We start from the raw sequence: 24,247 nt of genomic DNA, 5'->3' as shown, positions 1-24,247 counted from the left end.
TTTAGTATTTCTTTGGGATATAAGCCCAATAGAAACACTGCTGGATCAAAGGATATGCACATTTTGATAATTTTTTGGGCATAATTCCAGATTGCTCTCCAGAATGGTTGGATTCGTTCACAACTCCACCAACAATGCATTAGTGTCCCAGTTTTCCCGCATCCCCTCCAACATTCATCATTATTTTTTCCTGTCATCTTAGCCAATCTGACAGGTGTGTAGTGGTATCTCAGAGTTGTCTTAATTTGCATTTCTCTGATCAATAATGATTTGGAACACTCTTTCATATGAGTGGTAATAGTTTCAATCTCATCCTCTGAAAATTGTCTGTTCATATCCTTTGACCATTTATCAATTGGAGAATGGCTTGATTTCTTATAAATTTGAGTCAGTTCTCTATATATTTTGGAAATGAGGCCTTTATCAGAACCTTTAACTGTGAAAATGTTTTCCCAGTTTGTTGCTTCCCTTTCTAGGAAGTCTTTCAAACTATTAATGGTAATGCCTTCCCTTATTTTGATATTTTCCTCTTTCCCCCCTTTTTCCCCTTTCAATTATTCTTGTTGCCAAGCCTTTTTTTTTTTTTTACTTTTTCTAGCTTTCTACTTGGAATCATTGCGGGTTTATGCTCTTTTTGAATTTTATCTTATTATATTAGATATTCTCTTCTTTTCACTCATTTCTTCAACCCTTTCCTCTAAAAATGACTGGTCGAGGTCCCCCATTTTGCTCTTTAAAGTTTTGGAGATTTTTTTGACTCTTCAGTAGCAAGAATATTGTCACTCTGGTCCTTCATTGCAGGATCTACGGTGCAAATAGAGCACTAAAAGCAGCCACAGCTAATCTCTCAAATCTTAGCTTGGAGTTGGGCAGCAAAAAGTTGTGGCTTGATAATAGCTTTCTGACATTGTCTTTTTCAGTTGTATTGGTCTATGAGACTTATTAGACTTAGCTGGTAGAGTACCTGAAACTTTTCCCCCCTCAATTTTATAGTAAACAGCTGAACTGGTATCCTAGAAATCTTTGTTTCCAGGGACTCTGTACTGGAGTCAAACTTTGTGTTGTCCTGCAAACACTCTCCTTCCTACGATTCCAGGACAAAACTCCATTCTGCCCCAGCCCTGAATAGGAAGGATTCATGAGGTCCTAATTCTTTTCTTTTCTTTTCTTTTTTTTAAATAATAACTTTTTATTTTCAAAACACATATGCAGATGGTTTTTAGCATTCACCCCTCAAAACCTTGTCTTCCAAATTTTTCTCCCTCCCTTCTCCCACTCCCTCCCCTAGTCAGCAAATGATCCAATATATGTTAAACATGCAGTTCTTCTATACATATTTCTACAATTATCGTGTTACACAAGAAAAATCAGATCAAAAAGGGAAAAAATGAGAAAGGAATAAAAAGCAAGCAAACATCAACAACAAAAAAAGTGAAAATACTGTTATGATTCACAATCATTCCCCACAGTCCTCTTGCTAGATGCAGATGGCTCTCTCCATCACAAGTGTATTGGAATTGTAGCCTCTAATTCTTACCACAGTTTTGGCTGAGTCCAAAGAGCTTGAAATTGTGAAATTCTGAATTGGGAATTGTTTTCTTTGTTCCTTCCCCATTTTCCATTTCTAGATAGGGTTTTGGAGGATTTAAGAGAATTATTAACATATGCATACTTTTTAATGCTTGATACTTGTAGATGATAAAGCCCTGATGGTGGTGGTTCCATGGGTGCTACAGCAGTGGGGAAACCTCCTTAGGTATGTATGAAGAAGGCAGGGCAGGGACCTAGAAATTTGTTGTTGTTATTTAGTCATGTCTTAACTCTTCATGACCCTATTTGGGGTTTTCTTGGCAAAGATAGAAGTGATTTGCAATTTTACAGGTGAGGAAACTGAGGAAAACAGGATGAAGTGATCTACCCAGGGTCACACAGTTAATGTCTCATGGTGAATTTGAACTTGGATCTTTCTGACTATAGCACAGAGTTTTATCTGCTGTTCACCTAGCTGTCTCAGATACCTTGGAAACTTAATTTTTACTCTGTCAAAGCAAGCAAAAGGCCTAGAAGGAGATGGTGCTCAGTGTCTGAGTCAGATAAATATTAGTATAAATGTATCCTGGAGGCCAGAACTGCATCAATCAAACTGTGTTTAACCAGCTCACTGTTTGACCAGCTCACTGTAGCCCAATTGTAGTACGAGAATTTGTAGGAATTTGGAAATTAAACAATCTTAGTAAAGTTTTTGCTTGCTGTGATAGAATTAAGAGTTAAGTTTCCCAGGTCCTTGCCCAGTCTTACCCATTGCTTATTTCATCAAAAATACCCAGAATTCCACTGCTCATAGTATGTCCCCTAAGTAATATTATTGGTTCCTATTTATACCACTTCAGTTTTTTTGTCTCAAAATTGTGATATTTCATGTGGTTGTTAATAGTTTGCAATTTGAAGTTTCAAGAGGTTTCAGTGGGAGATGGTGAACCAGTGCTTGCCCTTGAATGATTGCTGAATTTAGACACAGAGGACCTGGATTCAAATCCATCTCTCCCATATATGACATATCATTTTGAGCAAGTTCCCTAATATCTGGTATCCAGCTCCCCATCTATAAAAGAAAGGTATTGGACTGGGAAACCTTTAAGATTCTTATTCTCCCTAGTATCCTCTGGTAGACACAGTTGTAGTCTAAAAGGTATCAAAGAAAGGATTCTGGGAAGATGCTGGAGTGGTAGATGAGAAAATTCTAAGCTCTCTAGATTTTCCTCACAAACAAAACAAAATTTCACTTCAGGGTGAACATAGACTAGTAAAAAACAAATAAGACTTGGGGCAGAACAAAATCCTCCTGGGACAATTAGGAGAAGGTTGGAAAAAAGATCCCAGGATGAAGGTTTGGCTAGTGTGAAATATAAATATCTTTGAATAGATCTGCTGAAACAGCAAGTGGAGAAGCCTGGGGCTGATGAGGTGTACAGGTAGCCTCACCCCAACCTGAGGAATTTTTACCTCTCAGACAGTGTAGGGAGGCAGGGATCTGAGGGAAAAGGAAGACTGAGGAAATCTCTGATAATAAGGAATTTTAGATCTACCTGCACTGCTTTGAGGAGAGTTTTATTTATAGCACTCCCTATGAGTGCAGAAGCAGTAAGATAGGGAAGCTGCTGATGGTAGGCATTTAGAGTAGAATCTTCAAGGTAGAGGGGAGAATTGAAGGAAGTTCCAGAGGCACATCCCCACCCCAGGATTAGAAGTCATTATACTAACAAGCTCTTACTAAAAAGGAAAAAAACCAGTCAAAGGAGAAAGAACCCAACTATAGAAGGTTACTATAGGAATAGGAAAGACTGGGGTTCATTTTCAGAGGAGAAGAGTGAAATTAAAAAAAAAAAAAAAAAACCTTTTCTACCCAACAGAGTGACATTAAATGGTTACCTGTCTAAAAAGAATTCATAGACTTCAAAAAAAGACTTTAAAAATTGAATGAGAGAGATTGAAGAAAAACTAAAAAATAATAATCCAAGAAAAAGAATATTATGAAAAGCAAGTCAACCAACTAGAAAAAGGAGATCCAGAATCTTAAGGAAGAAAATGACTCTTTGAAAATTAGAATTGAGCAAGGAGAAGTTATAATAGATCAATAAATAATTAAAAAAATATATATATAGAGAGAGAGAGAGAATGAAAAAATAGACGAGGAACAGATCTGGAGAATAGACAAGAAAACATAAGAATAATTGGACTACCTAAAAACTTATCACCAAAAAAAGAACTTTGATAAAATAATACAAGAAATAAACAAAGAAAATTGTCCTGAAATGATAAAACAAGAAGAGAAAGCTGAAAGAGAAAAAAAATTCATAGGTCCTACAAGAAAAACATAGAGGAATATTATTGTTGAATTTCATAATCCCCAGATCAAAGAGAAAATTTTATGAGAACAACAAAAGCAAACGCATCAATTCAGATGTGCTGGAGCTAGTTTAAGTTATGCAAGACTTACCAGAGGCTATGATAGAAGACTTCAGATATTGGAATATTATATATCAACAATTAAAAGAACTAGGTTTGTGACCAAAAAATATATCAAGCAAAATTAAGTATAATATTGGGGGGGCGGGGAGATGGACATTCAATAAACTGCCATGTTTTCAGGATTTTGTTGCAAACAAACTCAGTAGAAAATTTGACATAACAACCAACATCAAAGACAATTTTAAGGGACTCAATACAAACTGTTTGTTTTATTTATGGAAATGTAAACCATAGCACTAAGATCATCATTACTAATTGGTAGTCCAAAAGAAAATTGGAATAGAGCTGAGTATGATGTGATTCTAAAAAGTAAAGCCATGGGACGGCTAGGTGGCACAGTGGATAGAGAACCAGCCCTGAAGTCGGGAGGAGACTTGAATTCAAATCTAGTTTCAGACACTTAACATTTTCTAACTGTGTGACCCTGGCAAGTCACTTAATCCCAATTGCTTCAGAGGGAAAAATAACTAAAAAGAAAAAGAAAATCCACATAGGAAAAGGTAAAAAAAAAAAAATAATTGTTATATGAATAAGGCATGAAAGCAAGAATTGACACAGGAATTAAAAGGAGGAGGAGGAGTGGTAGTTCTGAAATCTTATTCACATTGAGAATGGGTTAAAGAGAGAGCAATACATGCACATATACCAAGAAAAGTATAAGACACTCCAAAGTCTATAAAGAAATGGAGGGGGAAAGAATAGGATAAGGTGGAGTATAAAAGGGTGTATAGGTTAATGAGAAAGGGATATAGAGGGAGAGAGTACAAGGATAGGATACAGGGAGGATTTTTGAATGGGGAGGGGTGGAAGGTTAATAGCAAGGCAAGTTAGCAGGTAGAAGTAAAGTGGAAGTTATTAGCAAGGGTAATAAATGAAATAATGCATATATGCATATGTGTGTTTGTAAATATGTATATGTATATGTGTGTATCTGTGGAATGAGGAAGAGACAAACAAACTTTAAAAATTTCTGTGCTACATTTGTAGCTTTGGGGGAGGTGAGAAAAGGGGGGGAAAGAATAAAGTAAAAAGGGGAACATCAGAAAACAAAAGAAAACCTAGAAGGAGGCAAAGAAAAGGTAGATAGTTTCAATTACAGTATGTTTTATTATTCTATATATTTTATAGAAATGGAAATTTATTGTTACATAGTTTGTATCTTTTCCTATATTCTGATATGTGCAAGACAATTTTTTTTAAATTTCTATTTCAATTTTAAATAAGAATAATAAAAATATCAAAGAAGTAGGAATATGGAAAAGGAGAGGAGCCATTAATTATATCAAGAAGCAAAAAACAGACATATATAGAGTACATTTTGTGTTATGTAATGTCAATAGATCTGGTAGAAGGCTTCCATAATGTGTATATTTTCCATGGGATATTTGCAGGAGAATATGGACTAGAACTATGCACAATGAGGAATGAATGCTTTTTTGGTCTTCACATTTGGAAGGAATACTCGCATTAGTGAGATCAGAGGTCTTTTTGAAGTATATCTTCCCATATTCTTAATTCCTATCTGCCTCAGTCCATCTCTTTTCTCAGGTTCCACTATTACCATTTGGAATTGTCTAGGATCATTGTATTGTTCAGAGTAGCCAATTTTTTGAAACTTGATCATTATTACGTTACTGTTGTGGTGCACAGTGATCCCTCAGTTCTTCTCACTTCAGTTTGTATCACTTTCTGAAACACTCTTCCCCCATGCTTATTTCCTACAGCACAATAGTATTCCATCACAATCAGATGCCACATCTTATTCAGTTATTCCAAATTGATGAGCGTCCCTTTGATTTGCCACCACAAAAAAGCTACTATAAATATTTTTGTGCATATAAGTCCTTTTCTTTTTTTAACCTTTTTGGGCAAAGAATTGCAAATTAAAACAATTCTGAGGTACTACCTTACACCTATCAGATTAGCTAAGATGACAGGAAAAGATAATGATAAATGTTGGAGGGGATGTAGAAAAACAAGACATTAATACATGGTTGGTAGAGTTGTAAATTGATCCAGCCATTCTGGAGAGCAGTTTGGAACTATGCCCAAAAGGCTATCAAACTATACATACCCTTTGATCCTGCAAATACCACTACTGGGTCTGTATCCCAGAGATCATAACAAAGGGAAAAGGACCCACATGTACATGTAGCTTGTGGTGGCAAGGAATTGGAAATTGAGGGGGATGCCCATCATTTGGAGAATGATTGAATACGTTATGGCATATGAATGTATATGAACAAATTATTGTTCTATAAGAAATGGTGAGCAAGTTGATTGCAGAAAAGCTCGGAAAGATTTACATGAACTGATAGTAAAGTGAACAGAACCAGGAAAATATACACCAATAGCAAGATTGTGTGATGATCAGCTGTGATAGACTTAGCTCTTCTCGGCAATTCTGTGATCCAAGACAGTTCCAAGAAACTTAGGATGAAAGTATCAGTTGCATCAAGAGAGACTATGGAAACTCAATACAGATCAAAGCATACTATTTTCACTTTTTTTTTCTTTTGTTTTTTTCTCTCATGGTTTTTCCCTTTGTTCTGATTTTATTTTCCCAACATCTCATGTGGGAATGTTAGAAATGAATGTATATGTACAATCTATATCAAATTGCTTGCTAAGGGAGGGAGAGAAGAACTAATAAGAGAAGGGAGAAAAAAAAATGAACTCATCTTACAAAAATGAATATTGAAAATCATCTTTATGTATAATTGGAAATAATATTTAATAAATTTTTTAAAAATCTTTTTTGGGTTATAGACTTAGTAATACGTCAAAGGGTATACATACTTTTATAGCCCTTTGACTATAAAATTCTTACCAAACTCTTGCTTAATCTCTTATTCCTATATCCAATTTTTCCTATTCTTACATTTTCCTTCCTACATTTCCTTCAGGAATTCTTACTGGGTTTGGATCCAATTAGCCTTTTTCTTTGAGGCTTTGTAACAGTTTTCACATCATTGTCTGCATTTCTATCTTGGTCTTCCTGGTGTACTAGTTTTTTTTAATGGTCAAATTCTTTTTTTGTTGTTTGCTTATATTTTCCAGTCTATTTCTTGATTTGAAATTTTATGTCAAAGTTGGTTTCTGCTCACCGAAGATGAAAAAGCATTATCTCAAGTTTCACCCTTTTTCATACTGCTATTTTCAAAGCTAGTTCTGTGGGTCCATAAAGTTTGGGTGCTTACTCGGTGGGTGCAATGTAGAAAGAGGTGTGGTCACTGCTGTCCTGATCTGCAGTCTGCTGTTAATCCAAAAAGAGAAACTGGTCTCCTGCAGCCGCAAGGACTAGTGTTCCTTTTCACTTGCAATTGTGACTAGGGCTCATACCCACTTGTGATCAAACCTCTCCAGCCTGGGACTACAACCCAGAACTGTGTATGTGCAATAAAATTGCCAGTTAGTACTAGTTATACTCGGAGCCAGAAAGAGGTCTCTTGTAATTTTTTTCCTGTCTAGTTGTCAGAATCTCTCACCATCTCTGAACTGAAAGCTCCCAAAGCAGGTGCTGTTTCTGCCAAGACTTTCACCTTGGGTCATATATTTCTCTTGCCAATTTCATAAGTTTTCTTAGGATAGAAAATGCCTCATCCTGTCTTTTTGTTGGCTCTGATGCTCCAAAATTTGTTTTAAGGCATTATTTTAAAGTTATTTTGAAGAGGAGTGTTAAGAGTTCAGCTGAGTTGCTTCTAATTATTGTGCCATCTGTTGACTATTAGAAAATAGCAGTTTCAAAACTTTTGGCATCTAATCTTTTTCTTGTCCACAGAAAGTATATTAAATTCAATTGAAGAAAGTTATATTGTGAAACAGTTTTATCAAAATTGGCTTTGGCATTTTCTTTTGATTTTCCTTATAATTTGGAGTTTGCTAAGATGTGTGGTTCATACTCTTTATCTAATTTTTAGCTTCACTTTTTATCTAGGCCCAACAAACTCCAAGGAAGAAAATGAATCCTGGAGAAGAAAGGAGGAAAATGTTTGAGGTATAATGTCAACTATTGCTTATTTTTAAGCCACTCAAGTGATTTTTAAATAACTAAAAATCTTTGCAGTACAAAATTAAACCTCCAAACCTTTCCTCCTTATTTCTTTTCACCAAAAATCTTTTAACTTTTTTTTTTTAAACCTCTTTGGGCTTGCTTCTATTAATGGAGTACTTAACTTTCCTGATGAAAATATAAAGAAGGAATGAATATAGTGACTACAATAATACTTTATTTTCCTTTAAGGAGTTAGCATGGAGGAGAAAGTTAGAATATCAGGAAAAAGAAAAAAAAACCCACAAAAGGAACAGGTAGACTTAGGTTTCTTTTTCTTTTCCTTGATTTACTGATATATCCAATGTACCATATTTCTGATGGTCTAAAGAAATTATCTTTTAATTGTTACAGAGTAGTTTTTTGAAACAAGAACGTATGAAAAAACAAGATAAGGAAAGGGTAAGGATAAAATTCCCTTTACTTTTCTGTAATACGTTTTTCTAATTTCTTCAGGAATACATTTTTACTTCACATATGACATTTGTTTCTTAAACAAAATATTTGAAACTGCTCTTTCTTTTTTTCTTAAGATGGACCGAATAAATAGGGCCAGGGAACAAGGATGGATAAGTTGTGGTGGAAGTGGTGAAGTTAAGGTAGGCAGTAGATGTTAATATTTAATTGGATAATTGTTGAATTACAGTTAAAATTTAGTCCTGAAATATGTCTCTTGATTACTACCATTTATTAAATAAAAATGTATTCATGATTGATTCACAATTAATCCTGTGAAATATTACTGCAGTTATCATAAGACCTCTTTTTTTTTTGTCTTGGCTAGATATATTTATTTATAATATTGTTTGATTCTTATTGGTAGTTATGTGAAAATGGTGATGTTTCTAGCAATTGCACTCTGGAGATCTGTAGCAAATTGATATCTTGTATTACTCATGAATTTTTTAAACTTGGATTATATGATGACTCAGTTGTTTAGTACGGTGTTAAATCTCTTAGCCGCTTGTTAGGTATCTTGACTTCTTAACATTTCCTTCCTTCTGTTATATTCTGTACATTAAAAAAATTTTTTTTAACCTCTTTTTTTTTTTAACATCACTATTGATTGATAATGCCTCCTCTTTCCCTTTCTCCAACTTCTATTCTTCCAATTAAAAACTAAGAAAATCTTTTTTAAAAATTTGGCAAATCTATTGGAATAATAACATACTTCACCTAGAAATGTCTATCATTATTAATATTAATTATTAAACATTGTTTATTAAATACACCTATTATTTATTATAGATTATAATAAATAATAGATGTATTTAATAAACAATGTTTATTATACTTAATAAAGTATAGTAATTAAAAGGTCTATCAAATATCAAAAATTATAAAACAGACCATTTTCATGAGATAAATCATTAATAAACTATTCTCTTAGCAATCTTCTAGATTGCTAAGTGAATTCATCCAAACCTTCATAGACTGTAATATGTATTACCTGGACTTTTTCTAAATGTAAAGATAACAGTATATAGTGCTTTACATATGTTGTTTTGTTTGGTTATATAGAGAAACTGTATGCTAATTCATTTTAATTGATCAATAAGTATTTATTATGTTCTGGGTAATGTGCTATGTGCTGCCAATATAAAGTCAAACATGTGATATTCTAAAAAAGAACTATGATTCTGGTCAACAGAACTGAAAATGTTTATGCTGAAGAAGGACCAAAAGCAATGACATTAATGAATGTGGATGAAAAAATGATTAAATAAAACATTGGTGATTAAAATATTAAAATGCAATAAAAATATTCATGTCTGCCAAGTAGGATTCATACAAGACATTCATCAGTATCCTGAATCCTTGTAATCAAATGAATAGGAAACTAAATGTTCAGTCAGTTAACTATTTTATGAATTTATGAAGCTCTTACTATGTGCCAGACATTATCCTAAATGCTGAGGATACAGAAAGCAGCAAAAGGCAGACTGTTTTCAAGAAGTTTCACAGTTTAATGGGAGGACAACATGCAAACAATAATGTGCAAATAAGAGATGTACCACATTCATTGGAAAAATCGTTAATGGGGATTTTTTTTTAGGAAGTCAAACTATTTTCTGGAATTTGGGGAAATCAGAAGGTAGAGAAAAGGAGTGAGATTGTTTCAGGCATGAGGGCAGCCTGTGAAAATGGCCAGAGTTTGGAGATGGATTCTCATATTTAAGGAACAATCAAGAGGCCAGGGGATTATAGAGTACCTGGAGAGAGTAACGTAAGGGACATTGGAAAGGTAAGAGAGGGCTAGGCTATGGAAGGCTTTAAAAGCCAAAGAAAGCAGTTTATATTTTATCTTGGAAATGATAGGAAGCTGTTGAGGTCTAGCTTTGGGGTACCTAAATGAAATTAGGGTTAAGGTCTAATGGCAGGTTTGGGGTACAGATTCGGCGCAAGGGGGTCTAGTAGCGGCGCGAGTTCCCAATAAAAGCATTTATTGGCCCTGAGAGCTAGATTAATAAAAGAGGTTTATTATTAGATAAGCAAAGTTAAAGTATAGGCGAAGGTAGAGATAAGGAGAGCACTGGACAGAGGGTCCAGTGGACAGAGGGTCCTCACATGGTAAGACATGTTTGGAATCTTTGCAAAGAGGGGTTCCCAATGTGGCCTTTTTATAATAGGAGACTTAGCTCGAGGGGCTTTCGGGTGCAGCCCCAAAGTTGGCTCATATCCGGGTGGGGCTGGGAACAGGTCAGATCTTCTATTGGAATTCAAAGGGACCAGGATTTGTGAGTTAAAGGGCAATTTACATTATTAACTAGGAGAGGGTGGGAATCTAGAAAGGAATCTTTCCCCGCATCAAAGCCACTGATGTTTATGGACCGGAGAGATGACATAGTCTCATTTCTCTTCAGTGACATATGAGAGAGGATAAGGGAGAAGGAGCTGTAAGAAGTTTAAGGAAAGATGAAAAGATTTGGAGAAGGTAATGTGGGGAATGGGGTCTTGGGTAAAGAAGTTCTAAAAGTATTACCTTACTAGGGTAAAGATTCAGTTGAGTTTATGTAGCATGATTAATAGAGCCTTGAGGGATTACTTTATGAGTTATCTGAAGGAAAAAAAGATATCAAAGGCATAGAAAAAAATCTTGGCCCCACAACTGAGTAAACTGCAATATTGCTAACCTATTTGCTTTGCTATTTAATTAAAATTGTAATGAAAATTATATAAAATTCAATGAAGATATCCTCCATAAGGATATCAGTAGGGGGAAAAACAGGCTCTCACAAATAATATTCCATGTTATATCATGCCTTTGTCATCATATAATTCACTAAAAGATAAAGAAATTGCATGTGCAGTAGAGTGAAGTCCTTTTTCACAGTTGCAGGGCAGAAAAGTGTTTGTGATTGCATATGAACCAGAGCCCAGGCCGAGAGAATATTAAACACACTTTTCCTTAGATCATACCACTTTGAGAGATCTGAAAAATTAACACTTCTTTCCCTTCCTCTTCTCTCCTTACTCAAGCTAGCTCTGAAAACAGCTGCACAAAAAATATGCTTGGGACAGTGACTCCTTCACCTTGGGATCAGAGCCTAATTTTAACATATAAAAGTAAAAGTTAAGAACTGAGCTGGAAAATGAGCAAAAAATATTTGCTCATTTTATAGAACCTTTTATAAGGTTCTATAAAAAAGAACCTTTATAGAAAGTTACTTTGGTGACAGGGAAGATCTCAAGATGACAAAGTCAAAACCACAACATACAAATCTTCAAAGAAAAATGTGAATTGGTTTTAGGCCTAAAAAGAATTCCTGGAAGAGCCTCAAAAAAAAGAAAAAGTGAATTAATCTTAGGCCTAAAAAGAATTCCTGAAAGAGATCAATTTTAAGAATCAAGTAAGAGAGGTAGAGAAAAAATTGGGGAAAGAAATAACAGTAAAACAAGAAAATCATGAAAAAAGTCATCACTTTGGTAAAGGAGGCATAGAAAAATGCTGGGAAAAATATCTTAAAAAACAGAAAAGGGAGAGGATTTTGGGAAGATATCAGAATAGGTCAGAAAATTGTAAGCTCCCGATTTCTTACACAAATGAGACAAAATTGTGCCCCAGAGCAAATGGAGAATGGTAAAAAAAACAAATAAGAATTGGGGCAAAACGGGTCCTGAAGAAAGATGGTTGGATGGAGATTTGTCTGTAAATATCTCAGGTTAGTTCTGCTGAAACGGCAAGGAGAAAGCCCTGGGATTAGCTGAGTTGGGAGGTAGCTTCAACCATAGCCACAGGAATTTTTACTTCCCAGACAGTGTGGAGCACAGGCCTCTGCTGATGAGGAATGCCAGACTCAGCTGTGTTGCTGAGAGGAGGCCTGAGGAGGAGAAACCAGCACATTCCTGGTGAGAGTAGTAGTGGGGCTGATGCTGATAGCTTCAGACACAAAGAAAAGGGGTGGAGTTTTGGTTTGGGGTTCTAGGTCTCAGGGGAAAATTGAAGAAGGAATTGAGGTCAGAGGTACCATCCCCCTCATACTCCAGGACTAAAGGAGATTATTACATCAGCAATCTGCCATAAATTGTTTGTTTTTAACTTTTATTTATTTTATTTCAAAAAACATAAAAGGAATATAAAATAAAATGTCATGTGCCCAGCAGATCATCAGGGAAGATTCCAAAATATATAATAATAAATGACCAGTTTAAGAAAAGATATATAATAGTCATGATTATATTATATTCATGCTTATCCCTCTTTTCTTTACTTCCTTGTAAATTGTTCTTTTGTTCTCTGCTGTAAACTTTTTTTTACTTTTTTTTCCCTTCCTTTGATCTCCCCTCTTCCCCCAAGCAGATTATAGTTAAGTAAGAATGTATTTATGTATGCATATATAGATATATACACACACACACCTGTCTCCCCATCTCTTTCCTATACCTGTTGACTTTTTGCTTTCATCCTCCTCTTTTAACTTGCTTTACAATTACTTAAACCCACCCCACCCCCGCTCCTTCCTTTGTCTTCCTCCCCCACCTTTTGCTTCCTGGCCTCAAAGAACCTCTTTTACAGTTAGAGAAACTTAAAAAGGAAATAAGAAAATTAAGGACCTAAATAAGATTTTATAAAAATTAAATACGACTGGCAATTGCTAATTGGCAGTAGTAAGATCTCACAGCCCAATAAGGAAAAGGAACAATATTAAGCATATACTTTATTTTATACGTAAAAATTGATGTTAATGATGACTCCTTGAAAATCATATTAAAAGTTAGAGCTCCTAATCCTAACTTGATTCCAAAGAATTGGTGCATGAAAGAACAAATCATAGCAAGAGGAAAAATGACAGCAGTGAGACAACATACAGAATCTTGATGCTGTAGCCAATGCAGTGGGAGAATTTGTTTCTCTCAACACTTTAATTAACAAAAGAGAAAAAGAACAGATAGATGAACTTAACATGAAACTAGGCAAAAAAATAAAAGCAACATATTTTAAACCCCAATTAAACACCAAAATAGAGATTCTGAAAATAAATTTGAAAGCAAAAAAAATGAATTAATAAAAATAAGAATTGGGGGGTTTTCAGTGTCAGATTAAAAGTATCAAAAAATACAAGTATTACAAAGTATGAAAAGGAATTCACAACAAAGGTACAAGTAGACGGAAAGTGAAATAAACAGAATTTTAGGAAAACAATACAATACCTCTAGCATGGTTAATTTTGAAAGACTTAAGAACTCTGATAAGTGTCACAAGGAGTTTTTATCCAGAAGATAAAAATTCTTAATCCCTCTAATCTTGACAGCAAAGCTTTGAACAAGTTTTAGGACACAGCCAGTGTGAAAACTCCTGTTGCTTGACTTGATACTAGTTTGTTATTGGAGAATGAATGTCTTTGTTTAGGTTGAGGAGTGAGACTAAGGAGAATGATACCCCAAAAAAAAAAAAAAAAAAGTTAATGAAACATTTGTAAATAACACAGTAGAGAGCACAAATTTCAGAAAAAAAGATATCAGCAGGACAATGACCTTGTCAAACATATATATACTTTGGGGGACTTTTTTGCTTCTTTGTTTAAAGCAAGCTGTACATAGAGATTCTGTTTCATCTCAATTTCTTTTTCTGTTCATTGAATATAGAATGATTGCATTGATATCTATCATAGTTAAAATAAGTGAAAAAGAATGTTATTAAACCTATAATTGGAAAAATATATACAAGAAGCTTTAAAATTTTTTGTTTGGTACTGTGAAAAACTAGGAAGAACTTTCATGACCAATTAGAATGGGTGAATTGTGATATATTGTTGAAATATTATGGAACCACAAAACACCACAGAGTAAAACATAAAGAAACATGGAAAGGCAGTTTTTTTAGTAAACAAATCAGAATTAGAGTAATGACATATACATTGACTATATAGATTTATAATAAAAATGCATCAAAATTTAATTGCATCAAAATAAGAAGTCAAAAAGGATCCTGGAAAGTTTATATAAATTATTTTTTTAAAGATAGGTAGTATTTATCTATATTTTATTAAAAATAGTTCATATTTCACTTATTTGTATAGTCATTTGTTGAGTATATGATTAGGCTTGTAATAAAAGTTATTTTTAAAAATTTAGTGAAACAAGCAGGGTAAAATGAAAAGAGTAGTAATATGTGCCCCCAAATTTGAATCCTCACTTGACACAACTGGACAAATAATTTAATTCTCAGATTCTGTTTGTCTGTAAGTTGGGAATAATACTTGTTCTACATACTTCTACATAAAAGTTTGTTATGAGGAAAGTGCTTTGTGACAGAAAGTACTATTATATAAATGGCCATAAAAGTGTTAAAATTTGGCAGGATATTAGTTAATTAAAGTTTACCATATCTTGAAACTACTTTCCTCTTTGCTTAAATTACATAGCTGAAGTTTTAAGGTGGTGCTTCACAATGTGGCTGCTACCCCCATAACTCCTTCACTGCTTCCTCTCCTTGGAATTCCATTTGTGACTTCCTACCTAAATTCTATCTCCTTTTCTCATTTGTCCTCTTTCTTGATCTCTGCTCTCTTTGATGCTTTTTAGACCACTTCCTTGGTGAAGCTCTCTTTTTCCTTTATTTTGTGACAGTGTTCTCTTAGCTTGCATGATACCTCTTTGACAAATCTTTCATCTTCCCATGCTTTATCTTTTCATGCTTTGGATTCTTCAGTATTATAAAGAACTGATCAACTTCTTCCAGCTTCAAGTTTCACTTCTTCATATTGACTTCTAAATGTACATTTCCAGCACCCTGAGAGTTTATATAACCTTTATCTCGAGGATCTCCAAACAGATTTAGTTATCTGCTCCAATTAAATGAATGGCTTTCTGATGCCTCAGACAATGTGTCAGGAATTGATATCTTACTTCCTTCTCCCCCTAGTTGATAGTCCTTCCTAATTGGCCATATTTTAGGTAGTAGCATTGTAATTTTCCCAAACACTAAGAATCAAAACACTTCTTATATATTCCTGATCAGTGCCCCAGTCCTGCCAATTCTGCATCACTCTTCAATAGTTCTTTGTTCTCCCCAACCAACTTTAGATCTTCCCAGTGTAATCCCTTGCCTAGAGCATAGTGTCTGATTAGTGGTGGATTTTGAACAGCAGGAAAAGTTGATTTCAGTTTAAAGTCTTTTTTGGCTTCCTATTGCTTCTCAGGAATTATACAAATTGACATTTATATGGTGTTTTTGGATTTATAAAGTACTTTATATACATTATATATAATGAAACTTATAAGATAGATATTCCAGATATTATTCTCATTTTACAGACGAAAAATTGGTAGAAGAGAAATTAAATGCCATCTATGAGCAGAAAGCTAGAAACTTTCAAATGTGGAATTTGACCCCCTGATCTCTTGTGACTCTCAGACCAGTGTCCTTTACATTATGCCAAATTTAAATCCAAGCCTCTTAACCTGATACTCAAATCAAATTCAACTACATTTCTCACTGCTTTGTGATATTCTATGGCCAGTCCAGTGTCCTTACCTTTCATCCTTGCTATTTTTCATTTCAATACCTTATTTCATTTTGTTTCTGTTACCTAAAAGGTGCTCTTTTCTTTTTCTGTACCATTCAAACTCAGTTCAAGATTAACTTTTTTTTTGCATTTAGTTATTAACCTAATCTGTTATGATGATCTTACTAGTATTGAGTATTTCCTCATTACCTATTTTACATTCTATGCCATATTGTTGTTCACTTGCATGCTAATTAGACATTCAAAAAAAAATCCTCCTAATCTTTCCAAGTATGTTGCAAGTTTCTTGAAGACAATAACTTTGTTTTCATTGCTTTTTATATGTATCCAGTATTGATAATTGCCAGTGAATGTTATTTTCATTGTTTTGACTTGCATTTGGAAGCTTTTTTTTTAAATTATCCTTTAATTACTATGCATGTATTTGTTACATTATTCTTCATTTTTATCAGTTCATAAAATAAACTAAAAATGCCATTGTCATTGGAAAAGTGCCATGCCCTTGAATTTTGGGGAACATTTTATTAGAATTTACCTGTTGTTCTATGCATATATTTATTACATTATTGTTTATTTATTTGGCTAAGCTGTTTTTATTAGCACACAAATTCAGTCATTGTCACTGAGGAAACTGCTGTGCCCTTGAGTACTTTATAATGTAAAAGAAAAACTACAGAATTATATAGTATTATCTTTTAAGTTAATAAATTCATTTTGAAAAGGGCAGCTGTTTAATGTTTTATTCTTTTGGGACATAATATATATAAAATAAAAAGAGACAAAAGGCTATGAGAACACTTTCTTTAATTTCCAGGCTTCCTATATTGGTGGTAGAAGGGCCCTGGCACCAGGTCCTTTTCCTTCCCGAGGACCACACGAACATCATTACCATGCTATTTTTGATCAAATGCAGCAGCAAAGAGCCGAAGACAGAGAGTCCAGGTGGAGAGGAGAAATGAATCGCCATTGCCTTCCTGAAAGGTACGGCTGTGTTCTAATGAAGCTGAGTCTGCTGTGCTTCAGATAAAAGTAATGAGAGTCACTGTGCATGTTTATCTACAGAGGTGTTCCCCCTGGAATACGTCCAGGATTTCCTAATGGGCCTGCAGGTCATCACCATTCTTCTGATGCTGACACAGTTAGGAAAAGATTGAAGGCCGGGTCTAAACAAGCCAACTCAAACAGGTTGGACTGTGATAATCTGTGAATCCATCCTTGTGTGTCATTTGTCTATTGTCATAGATAGTTTGATTATTGTACTTGTTTGAAGATTTCTTCATCCATCAGAATTGTTTGCCATTTGGAAACTAACATTTGCCTTAATTTTCTAAGTTGTAAATGCATTTGGCATTTAATTATGTTCTGTCAAGGAACCACAAATTTTAATAATTATAATTAATAACTATTTAATTCAGTGACTTGATTTTTTGGCTTATAATTGAGAACAAACTGATTATATTCAGGGAAATAGGTGAAGATATGTCTATATGTCTTTATCAAAATCTTAATAATCTGTTATTGTGCATCTAAGATACCGTCATGGTTAGTTTAGGTTTTGCTTCAATTAGATTAAAAAAACAACATTGAAACCCCTAGTTTTTTCCTTTTCTCCTTAGAGTACTTGAATCTCTTTCTCTTTTCAGCCATTACTAATTTTTGCTTTCTGTAAGCCTGGTAATCTTTCATTTCCCCTTTTTTTGTTGTGAATCAGTTTAATAACAGAAACAATAGCAGATTGATCTTGGATCTCCTTTGCTCCTTAGAGTACAAAGCTCTGTTTATAAAAACTCACTTTTCATCCTTACAGTAGTTGTGAGATTGAGTGAAGGAGTCACTAATGAGAAAATTTAGACATAATCATCTTTTCTTCTGGAGACTTTTGTGGGGGCTCAAAATAAAAAGGTGCTTTTGAATTAAAATTGATTGAGAAGAACATTCCTACAAGTGGACTAGAGAAGCAGAAACCTACATGACTGCTCATTAGAATACATTTAAGCAGTTCCAAATGATTGAGTTATATTTAAATTAATGCTTGGTGCCTGATAGTCTGTGCAAGGTACTAGGAAGACTATGTACAGTTAGGGCAGTCCAGTGGAGCCTAGCTATACTGTATTTTAATATATTCAAGCAAAGAATTGGACAAAATGAAAACATAAAACATCTCAATAAAATCAGCACATACATTAGCTATTTATTTGTAAGAAATGTGAAACTGAGGGCTAGAGCCAAGGTGGCAGAGAAAGGGCAAGGAGTCACTTGAGCTTTTTAAAATTCTCCAAACAACTTTAAATGATTCCTCAAAAGATATTCTGAAGAGGCAGAACCCAAAAAATGATAAGAGTGAAACAGTTTTCTAACTCAAGATGACTTAGAATCTAAGTCAACGAGAAAGCTCTCTCTCACCAATATCAGATGGAGCACAGTTCAAGTACCTACTACAGTCCATCTTACAGAAAACCAGCAGCAAGCCTTGGGGGCAACTGAATCATTTGTGGGCACGAGCTGCTTTCAGAGCTCTCAACCAACAGACCATAAAGACAACTGGTGAGAGGTTTTGGGAATCCCTTTGCTGATATTGGATACAGGATTCTATTATAGTGTTACCCCTACACAGATCCAAGTCAGAGTCCTAGATTGCAGTTCCAGGAAAAAAAGCAACACCAGCTCAACTAAAGCTTATTCAACAGAATGTGGAATGTGAATTAGTCAAGTCCTAGGAAAGTTCAGAAGCAGTTTTAAGAATAAAACAGAAGAATCAAGAGAAAAAATGGGGGAAAGAAATGACAGTTCTACAAGAAAACTATGCAAAAAGAGTCAACAGCTTGGTAAAGACAACAAAGGTAAAGGCACACACAAAAAAAATACTGAAGCAAATACACCTTAAAAAAAGAGAAAAATAGGGCAAATGGTAAAAGAGACAACAGAAGTGCAGTGAAGAGAAGAATGCCTTAAGAAACAAATGGCCATGTTGGAAAAGTTGTACAAAAATTCCTTGAAGAAAAGAATACCTTTAAAAGTAGGATTGACCAAATGGAAAAGAAGGTACTAAAGCTCAACGAAGAAAATAATTCTTTAAAAATTAGAATTAGCCAAGTGGAAGCTAATGATGCAATGAGACATCAAATAACAATAAAGCAAAATCAAAAAGATAAAATAGTAGAAAATGTGAAATTTCTCATTGACAAAAACAACTGAATTGGAAAATAGATCAAGAAGAGATAATTTAAGAATTATTGGACCTTCTGAAAGCTATTATTAAAAAAAGAGCCTACTCATCATCTTTCAAGAAATTAAGGAAAATTGCTCAGATATTCTAGAACCAATGGGTAAAATAGAAATGGGGAAAAGAACAGTGATCACCTCTTAAAAGAGATCCCCACATGAAAACTCCCAGGAATAATACAGCCAAATTCCAGAGTCCTCAAGTCAAGGAGAAAATATTGTAAGCAGCCAAAAAAGAAACAATTTGAATATCGTGGAGCCACAATCAGGATAAGGTGATAATTAGTAGCTTCTACATTAAGCTATTAAATATGATATTCTGAAGAATAGAGGAGTTAAGATTATAACCAAGAACTTCCAGCCAGCAAAGCTGAGTATAAATCTTGAGGAAGGAAAGGAGACATTGAATGAAATTCAAGCATTCCTAATGAAAAGACCAGAACTGAATAGAAAATTTGACTTTCAAATACAAGACTCAAGAGAAGTGTAAAAAGGTAGAAAGAGAAATCATAAGGAATTCAATAAGATTGAGCTGTTTACATTCCCACATGGGAAGTTATGTTTGTAACTTCTAAGAACTTTATCATTATTTGGGCAATTAGAAGAAATATACCTAGAGTATAAGAGTCTGAATTGAATATGATGACATGATATTTAAAAAAAAAAAAAAGTTAATGGGTGAAAAAATGGGAGGAAGAAGGAAGAGGTAAAATGGGATAAATTATTTCACATAAAGGAAGCACAAAAAGAAAAAGGCATATAAGTACAGAAATATTTATGGCAATTCTTTTAGTGATGGCAAAAAATTAGAAATTGAGGAGAGGTCCATCATTTGGGGAAGAGTTCATCACATTGTGGTAAATTGATTGTGATGGAATATTATTGTGCTATAAGAAATGATAAACAGGATGCTCTCAGAAAAACCTGGAAAGACTTAATTGAACTGATGGAAAGTGAAGTGAGCAGAACCAAAAGAACAGTGTACATAATAACAACAATATTGTGCAATGATTATTTTTAAATGACTTATTTTTTCTTATAATACAAGAATCCAAGACAATTCTGAAGGACTTATGATCAACAAACAATGAGTTTGAATGTAGATCAAAGCATACTTTTTCTTTTTTACTTTTATTTTTCTTGGGGTTTGTTTTTCTGTATTTTTTTTCCATGTTATGATTAACATGGAAATACTCATATGACATGCCAGGTTTCTTGCTTTTTCAATGCAGGGAGAGGGGGAGTGAGAATATTTGGAATGTTTTAATAAATGAATGTTAAAAATTATTTTTATGTATCATTGGGAAGAAATAAAGTGTTAAACAACCATTCTCCTCCCTAAGTTTTTTTTTATTTAAGTGTTATTGTAATTAACACATGATGAATTTATTATTTTTAAAAATGTGTTAAACTTAGTATGGCATATAGTTTAGGTAACAATATTTAAAATACTTAACCATTAACTTTTTTAAGGCACAGTACATGCTACACATATTTTTTATGACTTAACAATTCCTGGCAACTCATTGGATGTTGGTAACTTTATTAGAACTGGTGTTCGTTTTAGTCTATGCAGTAATTTTTGAAATGCCTCTAAGGTCTAGAGTATAAAATTTGAAGTAAGAGCTTCTTTAGATTTGCTGGTCTTCCAGAACATTTTCTGGCTGAAATAACATCAAGTGCCAGATGTTTGATTATATTAGGTTGTTTCTCTTAATTTTATTACCATCTTAAAAGCGTTACACATTTTGATAATTACTTTTTGAATCAATATGTCTGTACCAAAGTAACATTTTATCTCAGGTTTTTAAGCAAAGGCAGGATAGTCATTTATTAATTATTTGGTAGAGAGGATTCTTATTCAACTATGGACTGGGCCAAATCTTTTTATAAAAATATGTAAAATCTTTTTATTTTTTGACCCAGTTTATAGTAACACATTGAAAGCAGCATAGTATAATAGAAAGAAAATTAGACTTAGAACTAAGAGAAACCGGACATCTCCACCATTTATTAGCTGGGTAACAATCTCTCTTAATCTTTCTCTACCTCAGTTTTCCTGCCAATAGAATATAAATAATAGTGCTTATACTAATTAAATAGAATGCAGTTATCTTTACGAAGTGCTTTTTAGACCTTAGTGTTACGTATCAATTATTTTTATTGTTAATAAAATCCATATATATTCCTTTTTTCTTTTTTTCTTTTCTTTTTTTCTGGTTATATATGTACATTAACTTTTTTAAATTAACATTTCTTTATGAATCTTGTTGGGAGAGAAAAATCAGAACAAAAGGGAAAAGCCATGAGAGAAAAAAAGAACAAGAAAAAGAAAATGAACAGGGCATGTGTATTGATTTATAGTCAGTTTCCCTAGTTCTCTTTCTGAATGCATATGGTGTTTTCTATCCATAATTTATTGGAATTGCCTTGGATCATTGAACTGTTGACAAGAACCAGGTCTTTCATAATTGATCATCGCACAATCTTGCTGTTTGTGTACAATGTATTCCTGGTTCTATTTGCTTTGTTCTGCATCAGTTCATGCATATGTATTCTTTAAATGTCAAATTCAGTATCTCCATTTCTTTTATGCCATTGGTATTAGTATGATCTCATTTGTTATCTTATTATAAAAACTAAATTGTTACATTTCAATTTGTTTGTAGATTTTTTTTCAATTAACTCTGTATTTTGACATGATTTGAATGTATTATTTTTCATGTATTCTAAATTGTCATTCTTAATTGTGTTTTCCACATTTGATAATGATTATTCTCTTTTTCCTCCTTGATATTCTTCTTTTCTGGATTTTTTGACACTGCCCTCTCTTCCCACCTGTCTGCTTTCTCCTTCTCTGTGTGAAGCAACTAGATGATGGAATACTAGACTTAAAGTTGGGAAGACTTGAGTTCAAATCCAGCATCACACATTCACTGTATGACTGGGCAAGTTTAACTTTGTTAAACTCAGTTTCCTCAACTATAAAATGAGGATAATAGAGCCTTTCCTCCAACATTATTGTCAGGATCAGATGAGATAGTATTTGCGAAGTATTTTGCAAACCTTAAAATACTGTTAAAATGGTGTTAGTGGTAGTTATAGTAGTTGCCATCATTATCATTATCATCTTCATAATAATAGTATATGTCTGAGATGATGGTTATTGTTTCTAGGTCTAGTACTCTACCTATCCATTGGGCCCCATACCTGTCTCAATAGAAACAGCACTGGATTTGCAGTTAGAAGTCATGAGTTCTCATCCTGACTTTGATACTTAATAAATATGTATTCTTGGACAATTCACTTGGCTACATTCTGCCCTTGTTTCTTCAACTCTAAAAGGGGTAGATTAGATTAAATGGTAATTAAGGCCCATTCCAGCTCTACTTCTATAAGCCAAAGAAAATAACTGTTCAATTAATTAGCCTCAGATATTTTAAAAAATAACTTCTAATTTCCTTAGTAAAGAACTCTTAAGGAGAACAGTGTTGTATTTATCTTTGTCTTATGTGATTCAATGATATTTTCTCTTATCTAATTGTATTATTAAATCTAATTATAGTTGCCAGAAAAGCTGACTCATTTTCACCAATTTGAGTTCCTTTGTTTTCCCTGATACTTTTAATAGAAATGCTCATTAATAAAATTCTTTAAATAGGATGGCATAATTGATAGAGCTGTAATTGAGAAGATAAAGATTCAAATACTCCCTCTGCCATCTACTAGAATGATCCACGCAAATCACTTAACCTCTCTACTACGATAAGTTGTACAGATGATGATGTTAATTAATTTAGGCATATCCCTTCCACACACCCCTCCTTCCTACATTCAACCTACTTAAGATTTCCCCATCTGAAAACAAATTTTTTGACTTATCCAACCATACCTCTTTTTCTCTTTTTTATTTATAGCTTTAACTAAATTGACTTTCTCTGATCACCATCTAGCATATCAATATTATTGCACCCTTTAAGTTGTATTAACCAACTGTTTATTTTGAGGTGACCTGAATAACATGCAGGTTTTTTCCTGCACTTTAAATTGTCATTCTCTTGATATGGTTTATTTTTTATCCCTTTTACTCCAAAGAAACCACTAAAATAACTAATGACTTCCTTTATAACTAAAGGACACACACTAATCAGACCACATAAGAAATATTATTTTTGTTCTGATGCTTAGCTGAACTGTATCCAAAAAAAGATAGTCAAGATGATCAAATGTCTGGAAATTCAGTTGAGAAAGAAATAATTAGGAATGTATGACTGGAATCAGGAGGTATATAGAATTTTATTAAGTATTTAGTATGTCAGACACTATTCTAAATGCTGGTGCTACAAAGGAAGGCAAAAACATCCTTGCTTCAAAAAACTTGCATTTTAATAAGAAAATTTAATAAGAAAAACTAAAAATATTATATGTATAAAATGTGTAGAGTGTAAATGGAAGATAGATTAGCAGACCATTGCAATGAAGGCCTGAACTAGAATGAGTAGAAAGAAGGAACAGATATATGTGAAATGTTATGGAAGTAGAATGAACAAGACAGCAACTGATGGCATATGAGGAGTGAAAAGTTGAGATCAACTTCTAGGTTGTGAAATCTGCATAACTGGAAGGAAATTGCTGCCCTTGACAGAAATAAGGAAGTTTGGAGGAGCCAATTCTTGGAGAAATAGAATGAATTTCATTTTGGATGTGTTGAGTTTATGATGCCTACGTATAGCTTGTTGGTTATGTTGGAGTGGAATTTAGAAGAAAAACTAGAACGGGATCTATAAATCTGAGAATGATCTATACAGGGAAGATCAAACATGCATTTAACAATGATCAGTTTGTCCACCCTCTTCATTTTACAAAATGAAGGCCTAAAGGTGTTCAGTCACTAGACACGTAGATAGTAATAGAACCTAGATTTGGAGCTAGATGCCTTTTCCCAAAACTCAGCTTCTTTCTACTACAATCATGC

The 24,247-nt window shown here is 33.7% G+C and overlaps 1 protein-coding gene across 8 annotated transcripts in view; it reads left to right on the top strand.

Annotated features, from left to right (window-relative positions):
- NEK1 (NIMA related kinase 1) overlaps positions 1-24,247 on the top strand; it is a 155,588-nt gene that overhangs the window by 58,390 nt on the left and 72,951 nt on the right. For 3 of the 8 annotated variants that reach the window (XM_051966368.1, XM_051966366.1, XM_051966365.1), the window contains exons 13-17: positions 7,967-8,026; positions 8,435-8,482; positions 8,614-8,679; positions 16,865-17,031; positions 17,113-17,235. In XM_051966368.1, coding sequence (XP_051822328.1) covers positions 7,967-8,026; positions 8,435-8,482; positions 8,614-8,679; positions 16,865-17,031; positions 17,113-17,235 — 464 coding nt within the window. Of the gene's footprint in view, positions 1-7,966; positions 8,027-8,272; positions 8,338-8,434; positions 8,483-8,613; positions 8,680-16,864; positions 17,032-17,112; positions 17,236-24,247 lie in introns of all 8 variants that reach the window. The other 5 variants (XM_051966372.1, XM_051966369.1, XM_051966373.1 and 2 more) reach the window with 4 other exon arrangements.

This window comes from Antechinus flavipes, chromosome 6 (genome assembly GCF_016432865.1).
Source record: "Antechinus flavipes isolate AdamAnt ecotype Samford, QLD, Australia chromosome 6, AdamAnt_v2, whole genome shotgun sequence".
Taxonomy (NCBI): domain Eukaryota; kingdom Metazoa; phylum Chordata; class Mammalia; order Dasyuromorphia; family Dasyuridae; genus Antechinus; species Antechinus flavipes.
Note: the sequence above shows the minus strand (reverse complement) of the source record. Positions and strands in the feature narration are given on the sequence as shown.